Source organism: Panthera uncia (genome assembly GCF_023721935.1).
Source record: "Panthera uncia isolate 11264 chromosome C1 unlocalized genomic scaffold, Puncia_PCG_1.0 HiC_scaffold_3, whole genome shotgun sequence".
Lineage (NCBI taxonomy): Eukaryota > Metazoa > Chordata > Mammalia > Carnivora > Felidae > Panthera > Panthera uncia.
In genome coordinates this window covers 108,987,310-109,010,061 of record NW_026057584.1, presented here as the reverse complement: position 1 = coordinate 109,010,061, position 22,752 = coordinate 108,987,310, and the positions used below count along the sequence as shown (strand labels likewise).

General features: G+C 38.3%; 1 protein-coding gene and 1 non-coding gene across 3 annotated transcripts in view; one reads left to right on the top strand and one right to left on the bottom strand.

The window, feature by feature from the left end:
• The window catches only part of UGGT1 (UDP-glucose glycoprotein glucosyltransferase 1), a 110,195-nt gene that overhangs the window by 62,435 nt on the left and 25,008 nt on the right, over positions 1-22,752 (bottom strand). For both annotated transcript variants that reach the window (XM_049615805.1, XM_049615806.1), the window contains exons 11-17: positions 22,390-22,450; positions 18,039-18,130; positions 16,081-16,231; positions 13,286-13,405; positions 11,889-11,974; positions 7,988-8,123; positions 5,736-5,867 (exon numbers count right to left, since the gene is read on the bottom strand). In XM_049615805.1, the coding sequence (XP_049471762.1) occupies positions 5,736-5,867; positions 7,988-8,123; positions 11,889-11,974; positions 13,286-13,405; positions 16,081-16,231; positions 18,039-18,130; positions 22,390-22,450 (778 nt within the window). The remainder of the gene's footprint in view (positions 1-5,735; positions 5,868-7,987; positions 8,124-11,888; positions 11,975-13,285; positions 13,406-16,080; positions 16,232-18,038; positions 18,131-22,389; positions 22,451-22,752) is intronic.
• Positions 2,096-2,199, top strand: LOC125911952 (U6 spliceosomal RNA). Its single transcript, XR_007454531.1, has one exon. It is a non-coding gene; the product is annotated as a U6 spliceosomal RNA (small nuclear RNA).

Genomic DNA, 22,752 nt, shown 5'->3' with positions numbered 1-22,752 from the left:
TCTATCTGGAAAATCACTGGGTACCACATCAGTTTTATTTGATTTTAAAAACCACATAAGGCAACTGAGTGAACGGAAGAATGCAATACAACAATGGGATGCTCTTCAGCCCTCAGTAGATCTCATGACCAGCTGCAACCCAAAACCTGACCTGATACACCTTAAAACAAGGGGACTGAACACTAAAGCAGAAGTGACATCAGTATCGTGGCTGAACAGGACATCCCTCATTGGTGGCCCCCAATCCTGAACAACAATTTGGTATCTATCCACAACGAAAGTGCCTTTGTGGAAGCCTTGGAATCCAGCACCATATGCCAAGGAAACCAGAAGAAGGCTCACCCACCTGAGCATCAGGTAACAGGCATACAGACTTCAACCCTAGCTGTGGACCCTACATTGGCTCATTAACTGGCTCCACCTTCTCCCAGCCATAGTTTGAGAAGCCCTAGAAAAAACTGTCTTAAACAATCACCTTCAGACAAGACAGTCTTTGTGTAAGTCCAGGTTTCCAGCGCAGAAGTTCCAATACACCACTCGAGCAAAAAAAAATATGAGATTGGATGCACTGGAGAAGAAGATCCACCCTCTGCCAAAGCAGCACGAGAGATCTTCTGGGCCCATGATTTCTCCTGTAGGGGTAACTGAGAACAAGTGAGCAAACACTCAACTTCCCCAGCTATATGGGACATTGCCAAAGAGGCTCATTTCTCTCTCACCCCATCGAGAGTACTCAATTGTGAGCTGCGTGACTGAGAGTAGAAAGACGCTGGGGGAGGGCTGCAGACAGTACTCTCAGAAAGCATTTAAAGGGGATGGATCCTAGGGCGCCTGGATGACTCAGTCTGTTAAGCGTCCAACTTTGGCTCAGATCTCATGCTTCGTGGGTTTGAGCCCTGCATCAGGCTCTGTGCTGACAGCTTGGAGCTTGGAGCCTGCTTCAGATTTTGTGTCTCCCTTTCTCTCTGCTCCTCCCCCACTCACACTCTGTCTCTCTCTCTCTCAGAAATAAATAAACATTCAAAAATAAAAAAATAAAGGGGATGGATCCCAATTACTCTATCACGGACTCCCATCAAGAAGCCACCCATGAGCCACTGTGGACACTTCATCCACAGATCCCACCAAATGGCTACAGGCAGACACTCACAGCACTCGGCTCACCTCACCCACACTCACCCTCCCCCTGTAGCCAGCTCCATGTGTATGCTCCTGACAGTGTTGGCAAGAGTGAATTTTGCCAGATGGCTAGTGAGCAAGCACAGAAAGCCAGCCCAAACACGTGGGCCAGAGACAGACAAAATACATGAGCTTTAGGGCCACCTTGGGGAAAATAAAAGAAAGGCAGTCAGCACCCAGCCTTGGGCACTGTAGAATTGAGAAATTACACATGCTTAAGAATTCTGTACAAGAAAGAACAAGTATGGAGCATATGTATCCACAGATGGCCTAAGAAAGCCTCAGAATTCCTAGCAGGTCTGACAGAAAGTACTTCTCTCCCAAAGGCAGTTAGTAAAGACTGCAGGAGGTGACTGCTACCTCAAATGCAAAGAAAGCAACACAAAACTATAAGGAACATCAAGAAAGCGTGATAGCATCAAAGGATTGCAATAATCTTTCAGTAACCAATTTCAAAGAAATAGATATTTGTGATTTACCCAATAAAGAATTCAAAAAAGTTGTTTAAAGGGAAATTCAATTACCTACAAGAAAACACAGGAAGATAATTCAACAACAACAAAAAACCACAAACAAAATCACAAGTTTAGCAAGAAGAGAGAGAAATCAGGGGCAGTCGGTTAAGCGTCCGACTTCAGCTCAGGTCATGATCTCACGGTCCGTGAGTTCGAGCCCCATGTCGGGCTCTGTGCTGACAGCTCAGAGCCTGGAGCCTGCTTTGGATTCTGTGTCTCCCTCTCTCTCTGACCCTCCCCCATTCATGCTCTGTCTCTGTCTCAAAAATAAATAAACATTAAAAAAAATTAAAAAAAAAGGAGACAGAAATCATAAAAAAAGAACCAAACAGATACACTTTAGCCAAAGAATACAACAAATGAAAGGAAAAATGAAATACCATTAATATCAGAATAGATCAGTGCTCGCTTCGGCAGCACATATACTAAAATTGGAACGATGCAGAGATTAGCATGGCCCCTACACAAGGATGACACTCAAATTTGTGACGCATTCCAGATTTTTCTGAGATACCACCTCACACCAGTCAGAGTAGTTTAAATGAACAAATCAGGAGACTATAGATGCTGGCGAGGATGTGGAGAAACAGGAACCCTTTGCACTATTGGTGGAAATGCAAACTGGTGCAGCCGCTCTGGAAAACAGTGTGGAGGTTCCTCAAAAAATTAAAAATAGATCTACCCTATGACCCAGCAATAGCACTGCTAGGAATTTACCCAAGGGATACAGGAACGCTGATGCAAAGAGGCACATGTACCCCAATGTTTATAGCAGCACTTTCAACAATAGCCAAATTATGGAAAGAGTCTAAATGTCCATCAACTGGTGAATGGATAAAGAAGATGTGGTTTATATACATAACAGAATACTACCTGGCAATGAGAAAGAATGAAATCATGTCATTTGCAGCAACATGGATGGAACTGGAAAGTATTATGCTGAATAAAATAAGTCAGTCAGAGGACAGATACCATGTTTTCACTCATATGTGGAACTTGAGAAACTTAACAGAAGACCATGGGGGAAGGGAAGGGAAAAAATAGTTACAGAGAGGGAGGCAAACCATAAGAGACTCTTAAATACAGAGAACAAACTGAGGGTAGATGGGGGAGTGGGGGGTTGGGGGAGAGGGGAAAATGGGTGATGGGCATCGAGGACAGCAGTTGTTGGGATGAGCACTGGGTGTTATATGTAAGCCAATTTGACAATAAATTCTATTCATAATTAAAATAAATAAATAAAATTTAAGCAAAAAAAAACAAAAACAGTATCAGACTAGATCAGGGGTACCTGGGTGGTTCAGTCAATTAAGCGTCCGACGCTTGATTTCAGCTCAGGTCATGATCTCATGGCTCGTGAGTTCAAGCCCCACATTGGGCTCTGTGCTGACAGCTCAGAGCAAAAAGCCTGCTTCGGATTCTCTGTCTCCCTCTCTGCCTCTCCCCCGCTCAGGCTCTATCCCTCTCTCAAAAATAAACAAACATTAAGAAAAAAGCTTTAAAAAAAAAAAAAAAAAGCTTATTTAAAGAAATAATGGCTGAGAACTCCCCAAATCTAGGGAAAGATTTGATCAAGTTCATGACGCTTATAAGTCACCAAATAAAATCAACTTAAAGAAATCCTCTGCAAGATACATCATAATAATAAAACTGTCAAAAATCAAAGACAAAGATAGAATCTTGAAAGCAGCAAAAGAAAACACGCTTCCCTTACCAGGGAAGGCTCAGAGCAGATTTCTCAAAAGAAACCTTCCCAACCACAAAAGAGTGGGATGATATCAAAGTGCTGAAAGATAAATACTGCTAACCAAGAACACACTACCTGGCAGAGTTATCCTTTAGAAATGAAGGAGAGGTAAAGACTTTTCCAAACAAACAGAAGTTGAGATACTTCAGCACCACTAAACCTGTCTTACAAGACATGGTGAAAGGAGTTGTTTAAGCTGAAATGAAAGATGATTAACTAGTGACATCAAAACACACAAAAATATACAACACTCAGTTGGTTAAGCGTCTGACTTTGGCCCAGGTCATGATCCCACAGTTAGTGAGTTCGAGCTCCACATTGGGCTCTCTGCTGTCAGCAAGAAGCCTGCTTCAGATCCCCTGCCTCACTCTCTCTCTCTGCCTCTCTCCCCTGCTCATGCTCACGTTCTCTCTCTCAAAAACAAACAAACCAAAAAGAATATTCTAATAACCGCTGGGTTAACCACTTAATAACTCTAATATAAAAGTTAAAGGGCAAAAGTATTAAGAATAACGATAGCTATAATACTTGGTTAAGGAATACACAACATAAAAAGAGATAAACTGTGGCATCAAAAACAGAAACCAGGAGGGGTGCCTGGGTGGCTGTCAGCTGAGCAACCAATTCCTGATTTTGGCTCAGAAAATGATTTCACAGTTCACGAGATCGAGTCCCACATGGGGTTCCTCACTAAGCGTGGTGCCTACTTGGGATTCTCTCTCTCTCCCTCTGTCTCTGCCCCTCCCCCACCTCTCTAAAAAAAAATAAACTTAAAAAAAAATCAAATGGGGAAGGAGTAAAAAAGGGTAGAGTCTTCGTATGCAATCAAAGTTGTTACCTGCATAAAACAGACACTATATCTATAAGATGTTTTACGTAAGCCTCATAGTTCTTGCTAAATAGTGTTTTGTTCAATCCCCCTAAAACCTGGAACAACTTAGAATAGATCTCTTAACCAAACTCAACTAACCGAGTTAATAGCAACAAATACTAGCTAATAAAGCACGCTGACCTCTAACTCTAGTGAGCTACTCTCTAGAATGCACACACTTTTCTCCCCTCATTTGGGCTAAATGTTTACCAAAGATCAGATATATCTGTTCCCAAGCCAAATATTTTTCTCAGTTAGATAACATCATTTAATATTATGCAACCAATAAAATATGATTACAAAAAGAAAAAGCTGGTCTCCTCAAGAAAACAAATCAAATGACTAGAAATTCAAAAAGATGACAGGCTAAAAATAAGTGATGCTAAACTAGATGTGAGTAAGACTACTATAAAAGACTTGGGAGGGAGATTATAAAAATCTAGAAGAATTCTGTACCCAGATGAAAAAGAAAGTATAAACAATTCATTATGAGTACAGTTTCTAAAAGGATCACAACTCAGATCTCCAAACAAAAGAACCAAAGGCCTTGTCAAAAGTAAAAAAAAAAAAAGTTGGTAAATAAATACACTTTTATTGTTTTAAATCAAAACATCTCAGGGGCGCCTGGGTGACTCAGTCAGTTAAGTGTCCAACTTTGGCTCAGGTCATGATCTCACAGTTCGTGGGTTCGAGCCCTGCATTGGGCTCTGTGCTGACAGCTCAGAGCCTGGAGTCTGCTTCAGATTCTGTCTCCCTCTCTTTCTGCCCCTCCCCTGCTCGCTCTTTCTCTCTCTCTGTCAAAAATAAATAAACATTAAAAAAAAATATTTTTTAAATTAAACATCTCAGAAATGTATTTTGATTTCTTGCCTGAACATTTATTTTCAATAAACCGACTACCTTGTTTCTGCTTGAGATAAAGGTCCTTTTACTGTATTTCATGTCTCACAAGAAATAGTATTATTTTTAAATAAAAATTTAAAATATTTCCCTATATCTTTATTACCACACTTTGCCATTCTGTTTATTGTATTCCTAAATATATTTTTATCTTTAGCCTAAACAACTAAATAAATGATACACATCAATAGGATAGATACATCATAACCTGCTAAGCATGCATCATATATTTCTAATAGCTTTTATGTGGAACATATATCACAAAGTACTACCACTGCACTGCGAAAAAGAAATTTGTTTTTCAATTTAATAGTTAACATGCCAGCTAAAAATCAATGATATCTTTACAAAATTGAAATATAAACTTCATTTGCAAACACAGACAAGTGACCTGGTTTTTAAACTGTTAAATGAGAAGTACCTAAATACTTTTACTACCTTTTTTAATTACAATTCCCCCCAAAAAAGAGATAAGGAAAATATAGCATTGTGGTCCAATGAGAAGTGCCAAAGCAGTTCTTACCTTCCGATTCTGATCATAAGCAGAGTCAATCCCCAAAATGCTATTCACTTCGACATACGGATATTTCTTTTCCAGGACACTGACCACATGTTCAACTTTTACTTTTTCTCCAATCCTTACTTTGTTATAGATCTGAAGAAAGAAAAACCGGGTAACCCCACACTTTTAAATCCAAATTTCAGAATGTTTATTACAAAAGATTTCTGAATATAGAGAAACATGGCTACTTTTCTTAAAAGGTCATATGGAACATATTAGCAATCCCTTTTTCATATACCTCTTTAAGATGCCTTCTCATATTAGAAACTATATATTCTTAAAATGATCCAATCAGTTCATACATAAAGGCCCAAATGTAGAGTGGTTCAGCTGGTTAAGCAACCGACTTTGGCTCAGGTCATGATCTCATACTTTGTGAGTTCGAGCCCCACATTGGACTCTGTGCTGACAGCTCAGAGCCTGGAGCCTGCTTTGGATTCTGTATCTCCCTCTCCTTCTCTGCCCCTCCCCCACTCATGCTCTGTGTCTCTCTCTCTCAAAATTAAATACACATTAAAAAAAATTTTAATGTGTTAATTTTTTTTTAATCTGAATACCTTTACATAATCCTTGAAAAAAGAACTTATGGCCATCATGTTTAGGGGGATAAGTTATAAAATACATGCAGCAAATATCCTTGTTTTTAAAAAGCAGATATAAAACAAGTAACAACACAACTATGTCTTTATACATATAGTTAAACACCTAGAAGGATACAAGACAACCTTTTAATAGTGGTTGCCTTTAAGGAACAGGATTAGAGAGGGGAGAGAGAGAAATTTTAAATCGATTCACTTTAATAATATTTTCAAAAATTTTTTACAATGAACATAAAATTTTTGTTGTTGTTGCAATTAAAAATAAGCAAAAAGAAATAAAAACTCATATTATCCTTTCCTTCACAGACACAGATATTGGCGGGAGGTGGGAGGCACAATTTTAAAAAACAGACGTTAAAACACATCCTCAACAACTTCTGAACTTCTTTCTTTCTTTCTTTCTTTTTTTCTTTCTTTCTTTCTTTCTCTGTAGCCCCACTGCTAAGCACCCCTCGCTATCACTTCTCACAGATCCCAACAACAGCCCACCAACCAGTATCCCTGCCACTTTCTCTATCCTTGGTCAGACCCATGGTACATACATGCACCAGAACGTTTTTTATCTGGAGTTTAATCCTCTGCAATCTGGACACTCATGGCCTGGCCTGGTAGCCTCAATGGCTAGGTTCCTCTTTCAGCTCTGCTCAAGCCCCAAGGAATTGACAACAGGGAATTACTACCTCTGATTTGCAGCCATCATTCAACTCACTCCTGTTTTCCCTCCTGCACTCAGCTAGGACCACTTCCCACTCCACAACCAGGACATCCCTAGTGCAGGGAGTCCTGGTGTTGCTAGGGTGAGCTATGCTTAAACCATCTGCGTGGTCGTGTCCCCCACCACACCGTAAGGGCTTTAAAGACAGGGGTGAAGTCTTACACTTCTCTGTATCCCTTGCAGCTAGTACCAGGCCTGGGAAATGGTGAGTCTTCAATAGATGATAGTCAAATAAATATATGAACATTTTAATAAAAAATGCTCTGGACTGAATCTCTAAACAACAAACATAAAAAATAGCATGTTGACATCATGTTTATAGGTTAAAAAAAAGTGAAATGCTTTAAAGATGGTTTTCTAATAATTACCACTAACCTATAAGCAAAACAATTGTTACTTGTAAGTTTTTTATATATTCAAAACCAGGAAAAAAAATGAGAGTTCCTTGTTTGAACTTGAGCAATTATCTTAAGTATATATAAAAATCAGGGCATTTCAGAGTTTCCAAGGTAAAAAAAAAAAATGGAGAAAATAGACAGAATTTATGATTTGAATATTAAATTATCATAAAGAACTTAGGAAAAGCAAACATTTTTTTAAACAAGCAAAGAACATCACATTTACCAAAAAAAATTAGTGACTTCAAATTACCAAAAGTCAGAAGACTAAGATACCTTAGTAGGGCTCCTAAGGAATCTATCTTAGTTGAAACCACAGCAGTCTATTATGAACACTGGTGAATCAGTAAAGGCAACTCCTTAAATATAAAATATGAAGTTTGCAAGAATAATTTATCATACTTCTTCTCTTCACAGAAATATAAAATCCTCTTAACTCATACTATTTCTTAGACGAAGTTAGATTAAGAAAATTATTCGCCATTTTGATTGAAAACATACATGTATCAGAGTTTGGAAGGCATGATAATCGTCCACTTCTTGGGCAACATAATTATACGCTCTCAGAATAGCCACTCCAGCATCTTGCATCCCATCAACATCTTCAGAGTCATTAACCACAAAGATTAAACCAATTCTGGGGAAGAGGGGGAAGGGCAAAAAGAAGAAAAAGAAACTTATCTCAAAAATGCAACTGGTTAAAAGGAATGGCATCTCTGATTCTCATTCACATACTGCAGCTTCCTCCAATGAAAACCTCCTCTACTGAAAAGCACGGTTCACATCCTACTCTAATATGGCGGGTAAAGGCACTCATCACTTGCAGAATAAAAGCAGGTTCCCAAAGGTGGCTTAGACTGTTCAACTGTTAAAGCACACTGTTCTCACACGGTGAAATGAGGCCTTCACTGATGTGAAGGGTTTTGCTAGTTTTAGATGGAGACTTTATGGTTTTTAAAGAAAAATCAGAGGAAATAAATGTTTTCAGAATGTGAAAATCTATAAAAAGGGGGGAGTGGATTTTGAGATTTAACATAGACAATATGAAAAATGTGAAAATGTTTACTATTATCCATCGGCAAAAAGCTACAACCAAGGTTCATGTTTATCACAATTTAAATTTTAGATTAAAGGGAAGAACCACAAAAAGATACATTACACATCTACAAAGTGGCCAAAAATAAAATAAGATTAAAAATAAACCCAAAAGCCTTTCACTGGCCCATACAGAAGTCATAGCCTACATACTGGAGCAAAACCAACAGAAGTGAGAACAGTCAGTCTATTAACAAAGGGTGCTGGAAAAACTGGACACATTCACAGTGCAAAAACACAAATCTATACAGAGACCTTATACCTCTCACAAAAAATTAACTCAAAATGGACCATAAACATGAATGTAAAACACAGAACTACAAAATTCCTAGAAAAGAACACAGAAAACTTAGGTGATCTTAAGTGGGCAATGACTTACTAGAACTAACAGCAAAGACAGGATCCATGACAAAAAAAAAAAAAAATGGGGGAGCTAAACTTCATTGAAATTAAGAACTTCTGCCCTGTGAAAGAAACTGTGAAAGAAGAGAATAAAGACAAGCCACAGACAGAAAACCTGTGAGAAACTCATATCTGACAAAGGACAGATATCCAAAATATACAAAGAACTCTTCACACTCCACAATAAAAAGTTGAAAACCAGGCAAAAGATCGGAATTGGCGCCTCAGCAAACAAGGCACAGAGTTGGCAAATAAGCATAAAAAAAGACACCTGACATCATGTCATTCGGGAATTTCAGAATAAAATCACAATGAGATACCACTACACACCTATTAGAAAAGCTAACACCCAAAACACTGACAACGCCAAATTCTGGAGAGAATGTAGAGCTCATTATAGGAACTCTTATTCATTGCTGGTAAGAACGCAAAGTAGCACAACCACTTTGGAAGACAGCGTGGCAATTTCTTATAAAATGAAATATACTTTTTACCCTAAGATAAAGCAATCACGCCCCTTGGTATTTACCCAAATGAGCTGAAAGCTTATATCCACACAAAAACCTGCACACAGATGTCTATAGCAGTTTTCTTCATTAATGCCCAAACTTGGAAGCAATCAGGATGTCTGTCAATAGGTGAATGGATTAAAAAAACAAACAAAACTATAGTACATCTACATAATGGAATATTATTTGGCAATAAAAATAAATGATCTAGGGGTGCCTGGGTGGCTCGGTTGGTTGAGTGGCTGACTCTTGATTTCAGCTTTAGTCATGACCTCACGATCATAAGATCAAGCCCTGAGTCAGGCTCCACGCTGGGCATGGAGCCTGCTTAAGATTCTTTCCCCCTCTCTTCATCCCTCCCCCACTTCTGCTTTTTCTCTCTCTCAAAATAAATAAACATTTAAAAAAGAAAGAAAGAATCAAGCTACAAAAAGACATGAACAAACCTTATAATCATACTGCTAAATGAAAAAAAAAGCCAATCTAATAAAGTTACCTACATCATGAGTCTGGGAAAGGCAAAATAATGGAGACAGTAAAAAAAACCAGTGGTTGCCAGTGCCTGAGAGGGAAGAACAAACAGGTAGGGCACAGGAGACTTGGAGGGCAATGAAACTATTTTGTATGATTATGTGATTGTGGAAACATGTCATCACACGCTTGTCAAACCCATGGAATATACAATGCAAACAATGAACCCTAATGTAAGCTATGAACTTTAGTTAATAATAATGTATTAATACCAGTTAATTAGCTAACACTGCTCTAAAAAATACAAAGTCTATTAAAAAGAGAAAAAGGTAAAGCCTAAAAACAGAAGAAGAAAATACACATATCAAACATTCTGCTCTCCTGAGGTATGTGGACAGCGTGTGTATATGTAGATGGTAGTGGCAAGAGAGTTTGTTTATAGATGAAAATCGTTTTTGTTTTTTAAAATCTCACTTGTAACAGAAATCACATGAGGATTGACCTGTTAATTCTTATGAAAACAAAAATAAGGGCTAAGTATCTCCTCACAAAGGAATTCCCCTTTCCAAGTTTCCAATTTCTAGAAAGGGCATCAGAGTTTTTCTGTTAGCTAGGCCCTAAAATGCAGACTTCTGTTTCTCTCAGGCCCAGTTTCTCATCAAGTACCACTAGGGAGTCTCCCAGATTTGTCCTCTCCTCTCCTCAGACCCTGACAATGCCCTGGTATACCACATCAACACAGACAAAGACTAAAACAACAGCCACTCTGCCTTGGGTCTCTCCACCAACTAAGCAAGCATGCTTCCCTACTACCTATGAGTTAAGTGACTTCTCACCTACCTTTGCAACGTGAAGACCTCATTCCCTCTTCTTGTCCCTCAATGCAATTCAATAAATATTTACTTAATGCCCACTGTGTACATGGGCCAACTTCTGTGTTCTTTTATTTCCCTTTTAACCAAAATACACCTCTGTCTGTAATCTAGTAGTTTAGTCCTCCATCAAACCAGGGGGTATTCATGTTTTACATGAAAAATCTCACTAAACAAAAATCTCTGCTTTTCCATCAAAAAACCCCTCTATTTTCTTCAAAGCCTAACTGAAATCCGACTGTTCCATGAAACCTTTGTCCTTCCCAAATGTCTTAGTTCATAATCATTTGTTTCTCTGAAATCCTAAAGCACTTATGACCAGGACACAACCTAGCACCTGATCAAATATCTTCTTAAAGAGTCTGGAAGTACGCACGGTATTTTTTTCAAGAAGGTAGGAATACAGCTTAGATACTATCCACAGCATTTAGCTCAGTGCTGTGTACAGAACACACAACATTTGTTAGCTAGACTTTTCTTCTCTATTTTCATGTCCTCTAAGAATTCAAATTTTTGTCAGCACATAAAATTCCCAGACATTATTTGGAATGTAAGTGAAAATATCTTAGCATGTATATGTAAAAGCCTTAAAAAACTGGTCTTAAAAAGCACAGTGAAAAACCCACCCATTCAAGTACCCTGTTGGTAGATTTGGCAACACAAGTGAAATAAATGTGTCTGCATCTACAAAAGGCTGTATGCACATTTAGTTCTTGTCAGTCTAACAAAAGTTATTGGCAAAACTCTTTATCTCCACCGAAAGGGGAAATAGGCCCTGTCATGTGGACACTTACCTAGGAAAACTCCCTTCCACTGGGAAGCAAGATGAGACCACAAATTATTTTTACATGAGCTATTAAGAATTCAATGGTATAAGCCTTTATTCACTGAGAATGAAATTTTCCACCTCAAAAGATACTGCTTCATACTAAGCAAAGATATAGAGGTCATTAATGATCTATTAATTATCCATGGCACCAGACTTGCATTTAAAAATGACAAACGAAACCTCAGCTAATTAGATATATATCATTCAATCAATACCAGTGTTACCTTAGTGGTATATGATTACTGAGGAACATCTCAGCTGTGTTAATCAACTCTGCTGTGGTCTCATGAGCAGGATCAACTATGAAAACCTGTGAAGGGGAAAGGGGGAAAGGAACATATGAAACGAAATTTATTCAAATGTAACAGGGCCAATGAAAATGCCATTACTCTTTGCACTTGAAGGTAATCTTTTTCAGTTACTCTTGAACCACATAAAAGAGGAGGTACACAATAGCAGTTTCCCTCCTTTATGTTCAAAGAATTCAGTACTAAATTCTCACGGTGTTCTGCTAATAGCATGGGAACTGTGTTCCAGATTCCTAACACCCATACTTCTACTACACCTAACAAAACCCAAGTTTTAGCAACTCTCCTACCTTAGAAAATGGAGATTACCTCTTTTTGTGTATTCAATTGTAAGCATCTCTGAATTAAGAATTCATTTAGAACTTAACTTTTAAATCCCAATACTAGCTATTATGTATTAAGGTCTCATGATGTGCTTCAAATCCATGTATAATCTCATTTAATAAAGTTCAGATATATGGGTAAGAGAAACAGAATGAAATTTTGACTGAGAAGGAAAAAAGTGGCTTCAAGAGTCAGGCAAGTACAGAGGATAGTTTCGCTTACAAGTTCTGGTGAAGGAGACCCCTAATCTCTTTAAGAGCAGATGATGGCAAAGGAAGAAATAAGAGGAAAAAAAGAGGGCAAACTAAGAAACCTCTTCTCTCTCTTGAAAGCAGTGAAATAAAGAAAAACAAGTAGGAGCTCACAGATTTATTTAAGGAAATAAACTGAACTATCAAATTTTAGAGATTAAGACATTAAAGGAAAAGAGTAGCAACATATTCATCTTCTGGGTAAAACTATCATAAAACTAAAATAACACAACCTAAACTTTCAGGTTAAGGTAACATTTCCTTACACCCTGATGGAGGCAGTAATGCTACTGTGACGTCTCACAGCCCTATATGTGATAAATACATTTAAAAACCCTTTCAGATGGGGCGCCTGGGTGGCTTGGTCGGTTAAGCGTCCGACTTCGGGACTTTGGCTCAGGTCATGATCTCACGGCCCGTGAGTTCGAGCCCCGCGTCGGGCTCTGTGCTGACCGCTCGGAGCCTGCAGCCTGTTCCAGATTCTGTGTCTCCCTCTGTCTCTGCCCCTCCCCTGTTCATGCTCTGTCTCTCTCTGTCTCAAAAATAAAAAAAAATAAAAAAAAATAAACCTTTCAGATTGAGTATGGAGTTAGAAGAACATATTTAGTGGTCATAGTGGTGACAGAAGCAGCTAGTATAGGAGAGAAGTGAACAGTCTATATGGCTGAAAGGTAGGGGAGAAGTGGGAGAAGTCAAGGGAGAAACAGAGCTTATGGCTACACAATGAGTTTTACTCACCATGTTATGCAAGTTTTTCCTGATCTGCCGGATAACCCCAGGAAAGGTGGGTCGAAGCAATTCTTGTAGACTAGAAGGCCATGAATTATATCTGCTGTCAACCTCCAGGTTGTTGATCCACTAGGGAGGAAAAAAACAAAACAAAACACGGTGCATACACTTTAGTCGCCATTAGTGAAAAGTGCTAGAACTGTCCGTAAGACTTGAAATGATTTTAAGAAGAATCACATGGAAAGCACCATTTTCAAAATTACAAAGATCAAGTATAAAAATGAGTGACTAAAGCACAAGCCACAGAATAAAAGATATTTGCAACCTACAAAACCAATAAAAGGACTAGGGTCAAGACAATGTACAGAAATCTAACATAACAATAAAAAAAGGCCCCCAACATATGAGAAATGAAAATCAGTCATGGAGATGAAGAAATTTACAGAGGAAATTCAAAAGAACAATTAATACAAGGAAAGGAGTACATTTTCACCAATAATCTGAGAAACAGAAACTAAAACCACAGTCAAATTTCACACTCATTAAACTGAGAAAAAGTTTAAAGTTTGTCAATATCCAAGAATAGGCAAGGGTATAGAGTAATGGGAGCTCTGACCCAACACTGGTGCTTGGAACAGTCACTTTAGGGAAAAAAAGGTAATAAAGTAAGACTTTATTACTACCTTACCACTAAGTACTCCAGTTCTATGCATCTACTCCAAATAAATTCTCACATATATGCACAAAAAGAGAAATACAAGAAGATATTGTACTGCTTATCACAGCAACAAAATTGGGCACAACCTAATTCCATAAAGGGAGCAGTCAGTAAACAGTATGTACCATTTCTATAAAAAGGGCAAGGAGGGAAACTATGGGTATGTTACTTTGTTCGTGTAAATAGAGTATTTAAGGAAAGATACACAAGTAATTGATAATGCCTGTTACTTCTAGGGACAAAAACTGAACAGCTGGGTGATGAGACTTTTCAATACATACCCTTTTGTATGTCTGAATTTTAAACTGTGACTGTATGAAAGATTTTTTTTAATAAGCAAAATATAAAACATGAGAAGATAAACAACCTTTTTGGATCAACCTACATAAGTCTGACAAAACTACTGAGTAACAAAAGGACAAAGAATACTGCCATGGCATCTTCAAAATTTCAAGACATACAGTAGGAAATGCATACGTACTTCTGAAGAGGAATTACTTGCAGGGAGAAAACGGTGAACTGGGAAGAGAGCTAAAGAGGACTTGGATGGAAACATTGTTTTCTTCCAAGAAAACAAGATCTGACACAAAATGATTAAATGTTAAGGCGGAGAAAGTATGGGATGGGCCATATTGCTGTTACTTACATTCATCTCTTTACTCTTTGTAATTACAAATGTTTTTAACAGGAAAACAAATGACATAACAATATTTATCAAAATAACACCTACATTACCCAGAGAGAACTCAAATAATGATCATCTTTATTTGACATAATTTTCTTTGGAAAAATTTTCCCTATGATAAATGCTGTATAGAAACCAAGAAAAAAGGATAGGAGGGCCAAGGATGGGTCAGGCAGGATGGGCCAGGCACATTGCTAATATTAATTGTGCTTTGACCACAAGTGCCCAGGACAGCTCTATTCCCCTCATTTCTCTTTTATACACAAGGAGACATCAATACAGCAGATATAAATCTATATAAATCCTTCACATACAAAATAAAGTTTTTTTTTTTAGTTTGTTTGTTTATTTATTTATTTATTTATTTAGAGAGAAAGGGAGAAAGAGTGTGTGCACATGCACACGGGGGAGGGGCAGAGACAGGAAGAGAGAGAAATCGAAGCAGGCTCTGCATTGTCAGAGCAGAGCCCAATGCGGAGATCGAATCCACAAACCGTGAGACAATTACCTGAGCCTAAATCAAGAGCCTAACACTTAACCTGCCTGAGCCACCCAGGCTCCCCAGTAATCAAAGTTCTTTTAAAGGATATTAGCCAGGGTACCTGGGTGGCTCAGTCAGTTAAGCATCTGACTCTTGGTTTCAGTTCAGGTCATGGTCTCATGGGTTTGTGAGCTCGAGCCCCACATCAGGCTTTGCACGGTCAGTTCAGAGCCTGCTTGGGATTCTCTCTCTACTTCTTTATCCTTCCATTGCTTGTGCACGTGCTCTCTCTCTCTCTCTCAGGATAAATAAACTTTTAAAAAAATGTTTAAAAAAAAAAGATAATAGCCAAAGAATGATATTCTACACAAAATTACACAAGACTTGGATGCAACTGAGAAAATACAAATTCAGCATTCTTTTTTCCCCAAGAGATGTTCAGCTGAATCCTAGGGGGATACAAAACTGGAAAAATCACTGTCTTAACCACATTAAATATAATAATTCAACTTTTAGAGCATTTAAGAGACTACTTTGGGGCGCCTGGGTGGCTCAGTCAGTTAAGTGTCCAACTTCAGCTCAGGTCATGATCTCACAGTTCGTGGGTTCGACCCAGGCATCAGGCTCTGTGCTGGCAGCTCGGAGCCTGGAGCCTGCTTTGGATTCTGTGTCTCCATCTCTCTCTGCCCCTCCCCTGCTCATGCTCTCTCAACAATAAATAAATGTTTAAAAAAAAAAAAAAAAAGAGAGAGAGAGACTATTATATACACATGGTCCCATATAAGCAGTTGCTGTACATCACTGTTTGATGCCAATAAAGGAGATGATAGAAATAACTTACCTCTCACAAAAGACAAATGAGAAAGACGTAATAAAATGTCTGCCCAGAATGCCCTTGGACACTCAAACAGAATACCTACTGAAATAGCAGGACTCCTGATGTCTACAGCATAGTCAGCTTCAGAGGGCTGGATGTTCAGTTTCAAAACATTATGCAGAGAAAGACCTTCTATTCCCAATCTATGCAGACCTTCCATTACCCGAGCTTCATTCCTCAACACATCAAACAGACTGGAGAATGGGGGAAAGTAGGTATTTAGTAGAAAAAGCTTCAAAAAAAAAAAAAACAAAAAACCTCACCATGAAAAAACTATCCATTCAAACTCAATGCCCTGTTCAAACCAGTCAAGAAATCAAAAAAGGGAGCTCTTCCCCTTGCTTCATCTTGTCAAAATACATCAAACAAAGTACGTAGGACTTGCTTCTTGGTGCATGTTTATTTATACTTATCCATGTATATACCAGGTATAAAATTATCTCTAAATATAAACACACAATTTGAGGATGAAATAATCATCTGTATTTTACATTGCATATTTTTTAAAAACACTACAGTAACCTCTCTGTATTTCTTACAACTGCACATAAATCTACAGTTATCTCATAATTAAAAATCTATTTTAAAAAAATACATTATATAGATTTAACATAAATTTCAACATCAGTGTCAATTTACAAGGTGCACACACATATGACCACAGTATAAGGTCTAGAGGAATTTATACCCAATGTAGAGGTTTCTGAGGGAAGGTAGAAAAGATGGGGAGGAGGAAGAAACAAGAAGCAAAGATGAAGACGTTACTTTTCTTAGTTCTTTTATCTGGGTATTATTTAAAACTGTTTAAATGAGCAAGAACTCAGTTTGTAAATCCTGAAAAATTAAAGAGATATGTGTATATTTTTTATTTAAAAAAAAACAACATATATGGGCAATCTTTATTTAAAGTGTCCACATCCATTTTACTTTTTACTAGCTCTAAAAAGCAGTATGAGAACATTAACAGTTCAATGAAAATAATTAATGTGAAAAATATCTTACTGTGGGAACTGGCTCTTCTGAAGCATTAGCAATAAAATTTTATTTTTACTATTATGAAACCCAGTGTCAACTGTATCAACCTTAATCCCAAGGACAAAATCTGAATTCTATCTATCCACTCTCCTCCCCCACCCCCCCTGCAAAAAATTCATGAGACCAATTCAGAGCAAGTTAATACTGAGCCACATTTTAACAACACAAAAAGGGTAGATACTCAAATAACATATGTAAGACAGAACACCTTCTGAGACACCAGATGCATAGGCATTTTGAATAAATCTACTTCACACTGTTTCCAGAAGTAAAAGAACCTGCTTGAGCTCTCTCTTTTTTTTTATGGTTGAATGGGGCATAAAAGCTATAGCTCTAAAAGGGCACCCTCAAAAGACTTGGGCCTTAAATGTCCAAGACCTTGAACATACATCAAATGACAGGGTCACCAGGGTAGCTCAGTCTGACTCTTGATTTCAGCTCAGGTCATGATCTCATGGTTTGTGAGTTTGAGCTCTACATCAGTCAATGTGAAGCCTACCTGGGATTATCTCCCTCTCTCCCTCTCTCTCTCTGCCCCTCCCTCCCTCCCTCTCTCCCTCTCAAAATAAATACATAAACTTAAAACAAAAATGACAGTGTCATCCTGCCCATCCCAGTCATGAGCCTACCTAAATGCATTCACCTGGTAATAAGCCATCACAATCTGAACATGTTACAAGGAGCTAACACAATAATTTTTTTTTCTTTTAGTGCTCTCATTTATTTTTGAAAGAGAGACAGAGCAAAAGCGGGGGAGGGGCAGAGAGCAAGAGAGATGGAGACACAGAATCTGAAGCAAACTACAGGCTCCAAGCTGTCAGCACAGAGCCTGACGTGGGGCTCAAACTCACAAGCCATGAGATCATGACCTGAGCCGAAGTCTGACAACCAACTAAGCCACCCAGGCACCCAACAAGAAGCTAACATTATAAAATCTTTTCAGAAAATGAAAAACATTATCCATACCTGAATATATCCTGTGTATCTAAATCAATGTGAAGTCCATTGATGAACAGTGCTGAGTCTCCAGGTTGTAATCCTAAAGTTCCCTTGAAATACTGAAATATTTAAAAAAAAAAAAAAAAAAATTGTTAAGAAGAAGAGGATGTTTAACAAAAATTTCCACGTTTCTAACTTTATTACATGTACAAATGTTGGCATCCTCCTATTTACTAAAGGAAACCCTAAGGATGGGTTAAGATTTCCTTTTATGTACTCCCACAGATCTTTCATAGCATCTATTTTGTTGTAATGAAACTGCTGGTTGTGATAAAATACACCTCTCCTCCCTCCCTCCTTCCAACTTTGATTAATACAACTGTTTAATGTCAGAGAAGGAGGAGAAGGAAGGAGACTGGTTAAATAAGCCAAGTGCTGAGGATCATTTTTCATAAGAGACTTCTGTTACTCTTGCCTGTTTATGATGCCAAACAAGGTGGTAACAGCAGTCACTAACAGCTGGGCCTCCTGATGAACTCCAAAGACCTAATTTGAAAGGGTTCAAAATCCCACACCTCCCTGAGACCTTCAAACTAACACACATCAAGAAACTGAGTTGCTGCCCCGAGGAAGCACCTATGTGCAAGCTAACTCTCCAAGCGCTGGTCTCCATGGGGCGCCTCAACTGCCGCTCCCTGAGGTGGTGGCTGCCATGGCACACAGGTGACTGTGCAGCCCTTCAGACCTGCCCGACCCATCCGACACACTGCTTGGATGTGTCAGCTTCTGTTGACTTCTACCCTTTCCATTTAATTCCTCTTTCCTTGGGAGCCGCTCCACACAGCAAAGGGAAGAAACTACTCAGATACTAGGGATGGAAATTAAACCTTTAGTTCTCATGGGGCTGGGGGAAGAAGGGCAGGGACCAGTGAGCTTCCTTCATGTCCCAGTAGTCTGCAGACTCAGTAAACTTCAAGGTCTAGTATTGCATGGGTAAAGCACAAAACAATGACGAAGCCACAACATTTGCTTCTTTGCCTTGAAGGATTAAATGGCAAGTAAAATAAGGGGAAAATGGAAAGCTGCATCAATTCAGAATTGGAATTTCTTACGTTAGGAAGGAAAAACTCCATGTCCACTCACACCCAGGCCATAAGTACAGCACCCTCTGACTGTAAGAAACACAGATTCTGAGCTGCTAAGCATAACTCATATCCGTTTCAAGATCTGGTAATACAGCAAACTTCACTTTTGAAAATTCATCACACTGAAGATTTAATGTTTGTACACATTTTTGCATGTTTTATACTTTTGTATTTTATACTTTAATATTTAATCAAGAAACCCCGAAGTATCTAGGAAGTACTATAGCCTATGTAATCTAATGTTCTGTCCTCTTGGTGGGGGGAGCCCTGAAAGTAAGATAATATTTAATATTGCTATTCTGAAAATCAAAAACAAGGTAAATAAAAAATGTCAATAAGGTTTCTTCAAATTAGTAAATATTGGAGATAAATTTGGTTTACTTATCCCTCAGATCTATTTAACTAATATCTTCTATGTACAGGTTTTAAAAATCTGGGGTAAAGACAGATTGAACACAAGCATTTCTTTCCCTCCTAAAACTCTATTGAAATGACAGTTTTTTAAAAAGGGATTTTTATAGAGTTATAAATCCACAACAACAAAGAGAACAAAAGAGAAAAAGGGCAACTAATTTTGGAAGCTAGAAAGGAGATATGTGAGTAGCAAGAGTTTTAACAACCCTGAGAAAGCTAAAGGCTAGGCTGACAGTGGGGAAAGCCAACAGAAACCACAAGTTACCCTGTGGAACTCCTCGAAAGGCTCAAGAATTGGCAGCACAAAGAACACAGGTAAGAAGGGGTAATTACTAGCCTAAAAAATGAGTTCTGATGTATAGCTTTTTAAAGATAAGAGCCCCCAGACTCCCCGGTTGATTTCATGGAGCAAGGTCCCTCCACTCCAGAAAAATGGAATGCTTTCATTCCCTGTGAAAGAGTGAAAGAATCTGGGAACTCAGGGAAATGAAACACAACTGAGAGCGGGAATCCCATACGGAAAACAGGGGACTGAGTGGAAGCTCCTGAATGTTCTTTCCTACTTGGCTTCTACCACTCCAGCAGCCAGACTTCCCCTTCTAGGTAAGAAAGGATCAGAAGATACTTTTCTGGGGACTGAACAGCTCAAGAGGAAAAGTTTCAGACTGACACACTGGGACAAGCTAGGAAATGACCATAACAGGATAGCCTACAGTCAAAAAGCCTCAAGGCTTGCCATCGGCTCCTTACTGCTACTGCCTCATTCTCTTCAATATGAGCAGCAATCACCAGACATGTGAGGAAAGCCTCTAACATTAAAGACAAGAAACCAAGACAAAAATAAAGTCAACTTAAGAGGAAACAGATACAAAAGAGAAGAAAACATACATATACACTACTGACACGTTCAAAATGACATGAGAACACCATAAAAAAAAAGGATCAAAGAACAATAACCCTTGGAAATTAAAGATTTGACAACTAAAGGAAAAAATGTCAACAAAGGGGTTGAAAATCCTCCCCTAAAAAGTTTTAAAATAAAACACAAAAGAATTGGAAAATAGGAAAGAAAATACACATTTTTTAAATTAGGCCAAGCTAGTCAAGGAAATGCAACATCTTAAAAATAAAGAATTCCAGGAAAACAAAAGAGAGAAACTAGATGGAAAAAATGCAAGGAAATAAATCAAGAAAACTTCCCAAAACTCTACGAAATGATTTTCCAGATTCAAAGGGCCCATCAATCACTCAACAGTACAGAGATTTCTTTAAAGGGCATAGCACTGTGAAATTTCAGATTACTAGAGCCAAAAACAACACCCTGAATGATTCTGGAAAGAAAAACTAGATCTCATACCAAGGCTTCAGACTTCTCAATAACCACAACAGAAACCAAAATTCTAAGAAGCAATGCCTTCAAACTGTCACCATTGACCCCTGAACTCAAAACTGACCCACTGAACTCAGGAAATTCCTAAAAGTTTCTGTCAGTCAAGTTCATCTCTTAGAAACTAACAAATTGCTAGAAAAGGAAAAGAAACTATTTGAGGAAATATGACACCTGTGCAAATGAATCAGAAAGTGCTCCACAGCTTCCTCAGCTTCATTACAATGTTAAAGTCCCCTTCTTGGAACTATTCATCCAAGCCCTAATAAAGGAGCCAGCCTACCTCTGTTAAGAGTAGTCATGGTTTTGGAAATTATTCCCTGTGATCTCCCTATTTCTACAAATAAAGATGACCTTGTGAGGCAATTCCTCCTGGTGTGGTCTCTGTCTGTAACTCACCAAGAAGCAACTCACTTTGGTCCAGTAACAAAACTTCTAAAGGACTTCCAATCTAGATTTCTATACTCAGCCAAGCTATCAATAAAAACAGAAGTGGAAAATTGATTTCTCAGAATCTGAAATGCAACTTTTCTCATGAAGAATGATGTACTGCACCAAAAAAGGGAGTAACCAAAAACAAAGAATACCAGGAACCCAAGAAATAGGAGATCCAACAAAAGAGATTAAAGCAAGGTCCCAGGATAACTGGTATGCCCTAGACATAAAGAACAACCAGAACATATTGGAGCAGAACAAAAATTAATAAAATCACAACATGAAAATACAGAGAAAGTGGAGGGATGGGGAAGTGCCAGTACAGAGTAGTGGCAGACATGGGGGTGAGGGGCAGTGAAAGAAAGTTAAATGTCATCCTTGTAATGGGAGACCGACACAGAAGACTTGAAACTGGAAAACAAAGCACTAATTTAAGTTTACTATAAAGCTGGGGATAAACATCAAAACAATCAGCTAAGGGTTGAAAATAGATGCTTCTAGCAAGGAGGACAAAACAGGAATTAAGTCCAGGAGCCTGGGTGGCTCAGTTGGTTAAGCACCTGACTCTTGATTATGGCTCAGGTCATGATCCCAGGATCGTGGGATTGAGCCCCACGTCAGGCTCCATGCTGAGCAAGGAGCCTTGCTTAAGATTCTCTCTCTCTCCCTCTCTGCCCCTCTCCCCTGCTCGCTCACATTCTCTCTCCTTCTCTCTCACAGATAGATAGATAGACAGACAGACAGACAGACAGACAGATTAAAAACAGAGAGTAAGTCATGTTAGGGGGATGCTGCTTATCTAAACAAAGTGGTGGCACCATCTGATGTTTCAATTATATTCATATTCAACTTTAAATATTAAAAACATAAAAAAAGATTACAGAAATGAATAAAACACCACTATCTTTGGTAAAAGTTTGTTCAATGTCATTGATGTAACTCAGATTTCCTCATCTTTAAAAATACAATACAAAACAGAAAGACCACTGGGTAATACCTTCTGATTCTCTTCCACTTCGGTTCTAAGTTCTGAACTCACTGCTGTTTTTGTTATTGCTCTAAAGAAATAAAAATGTTATCGATGTTTAGTTAATTTCCCTATATTTGTATGTAAAACAGCAAATTCCTTAATACAAAAAAACAAAAAAATCTTCACCTTTACAAATAATACATTTCTCCACTCAGATGTACATATTTTTTCATTACTTCAACATACAACATCACAGAAAAGTAGCAGTAATAGCAGCATTTTAAATCAAGTGCAGTTATTCCAAAGATCTTAGGTTAAATATATGTAACTCTATTCCTATACACAATCTCTACTGCTCACAGACTAAGGGATAATGTTAAACTAAGGTGA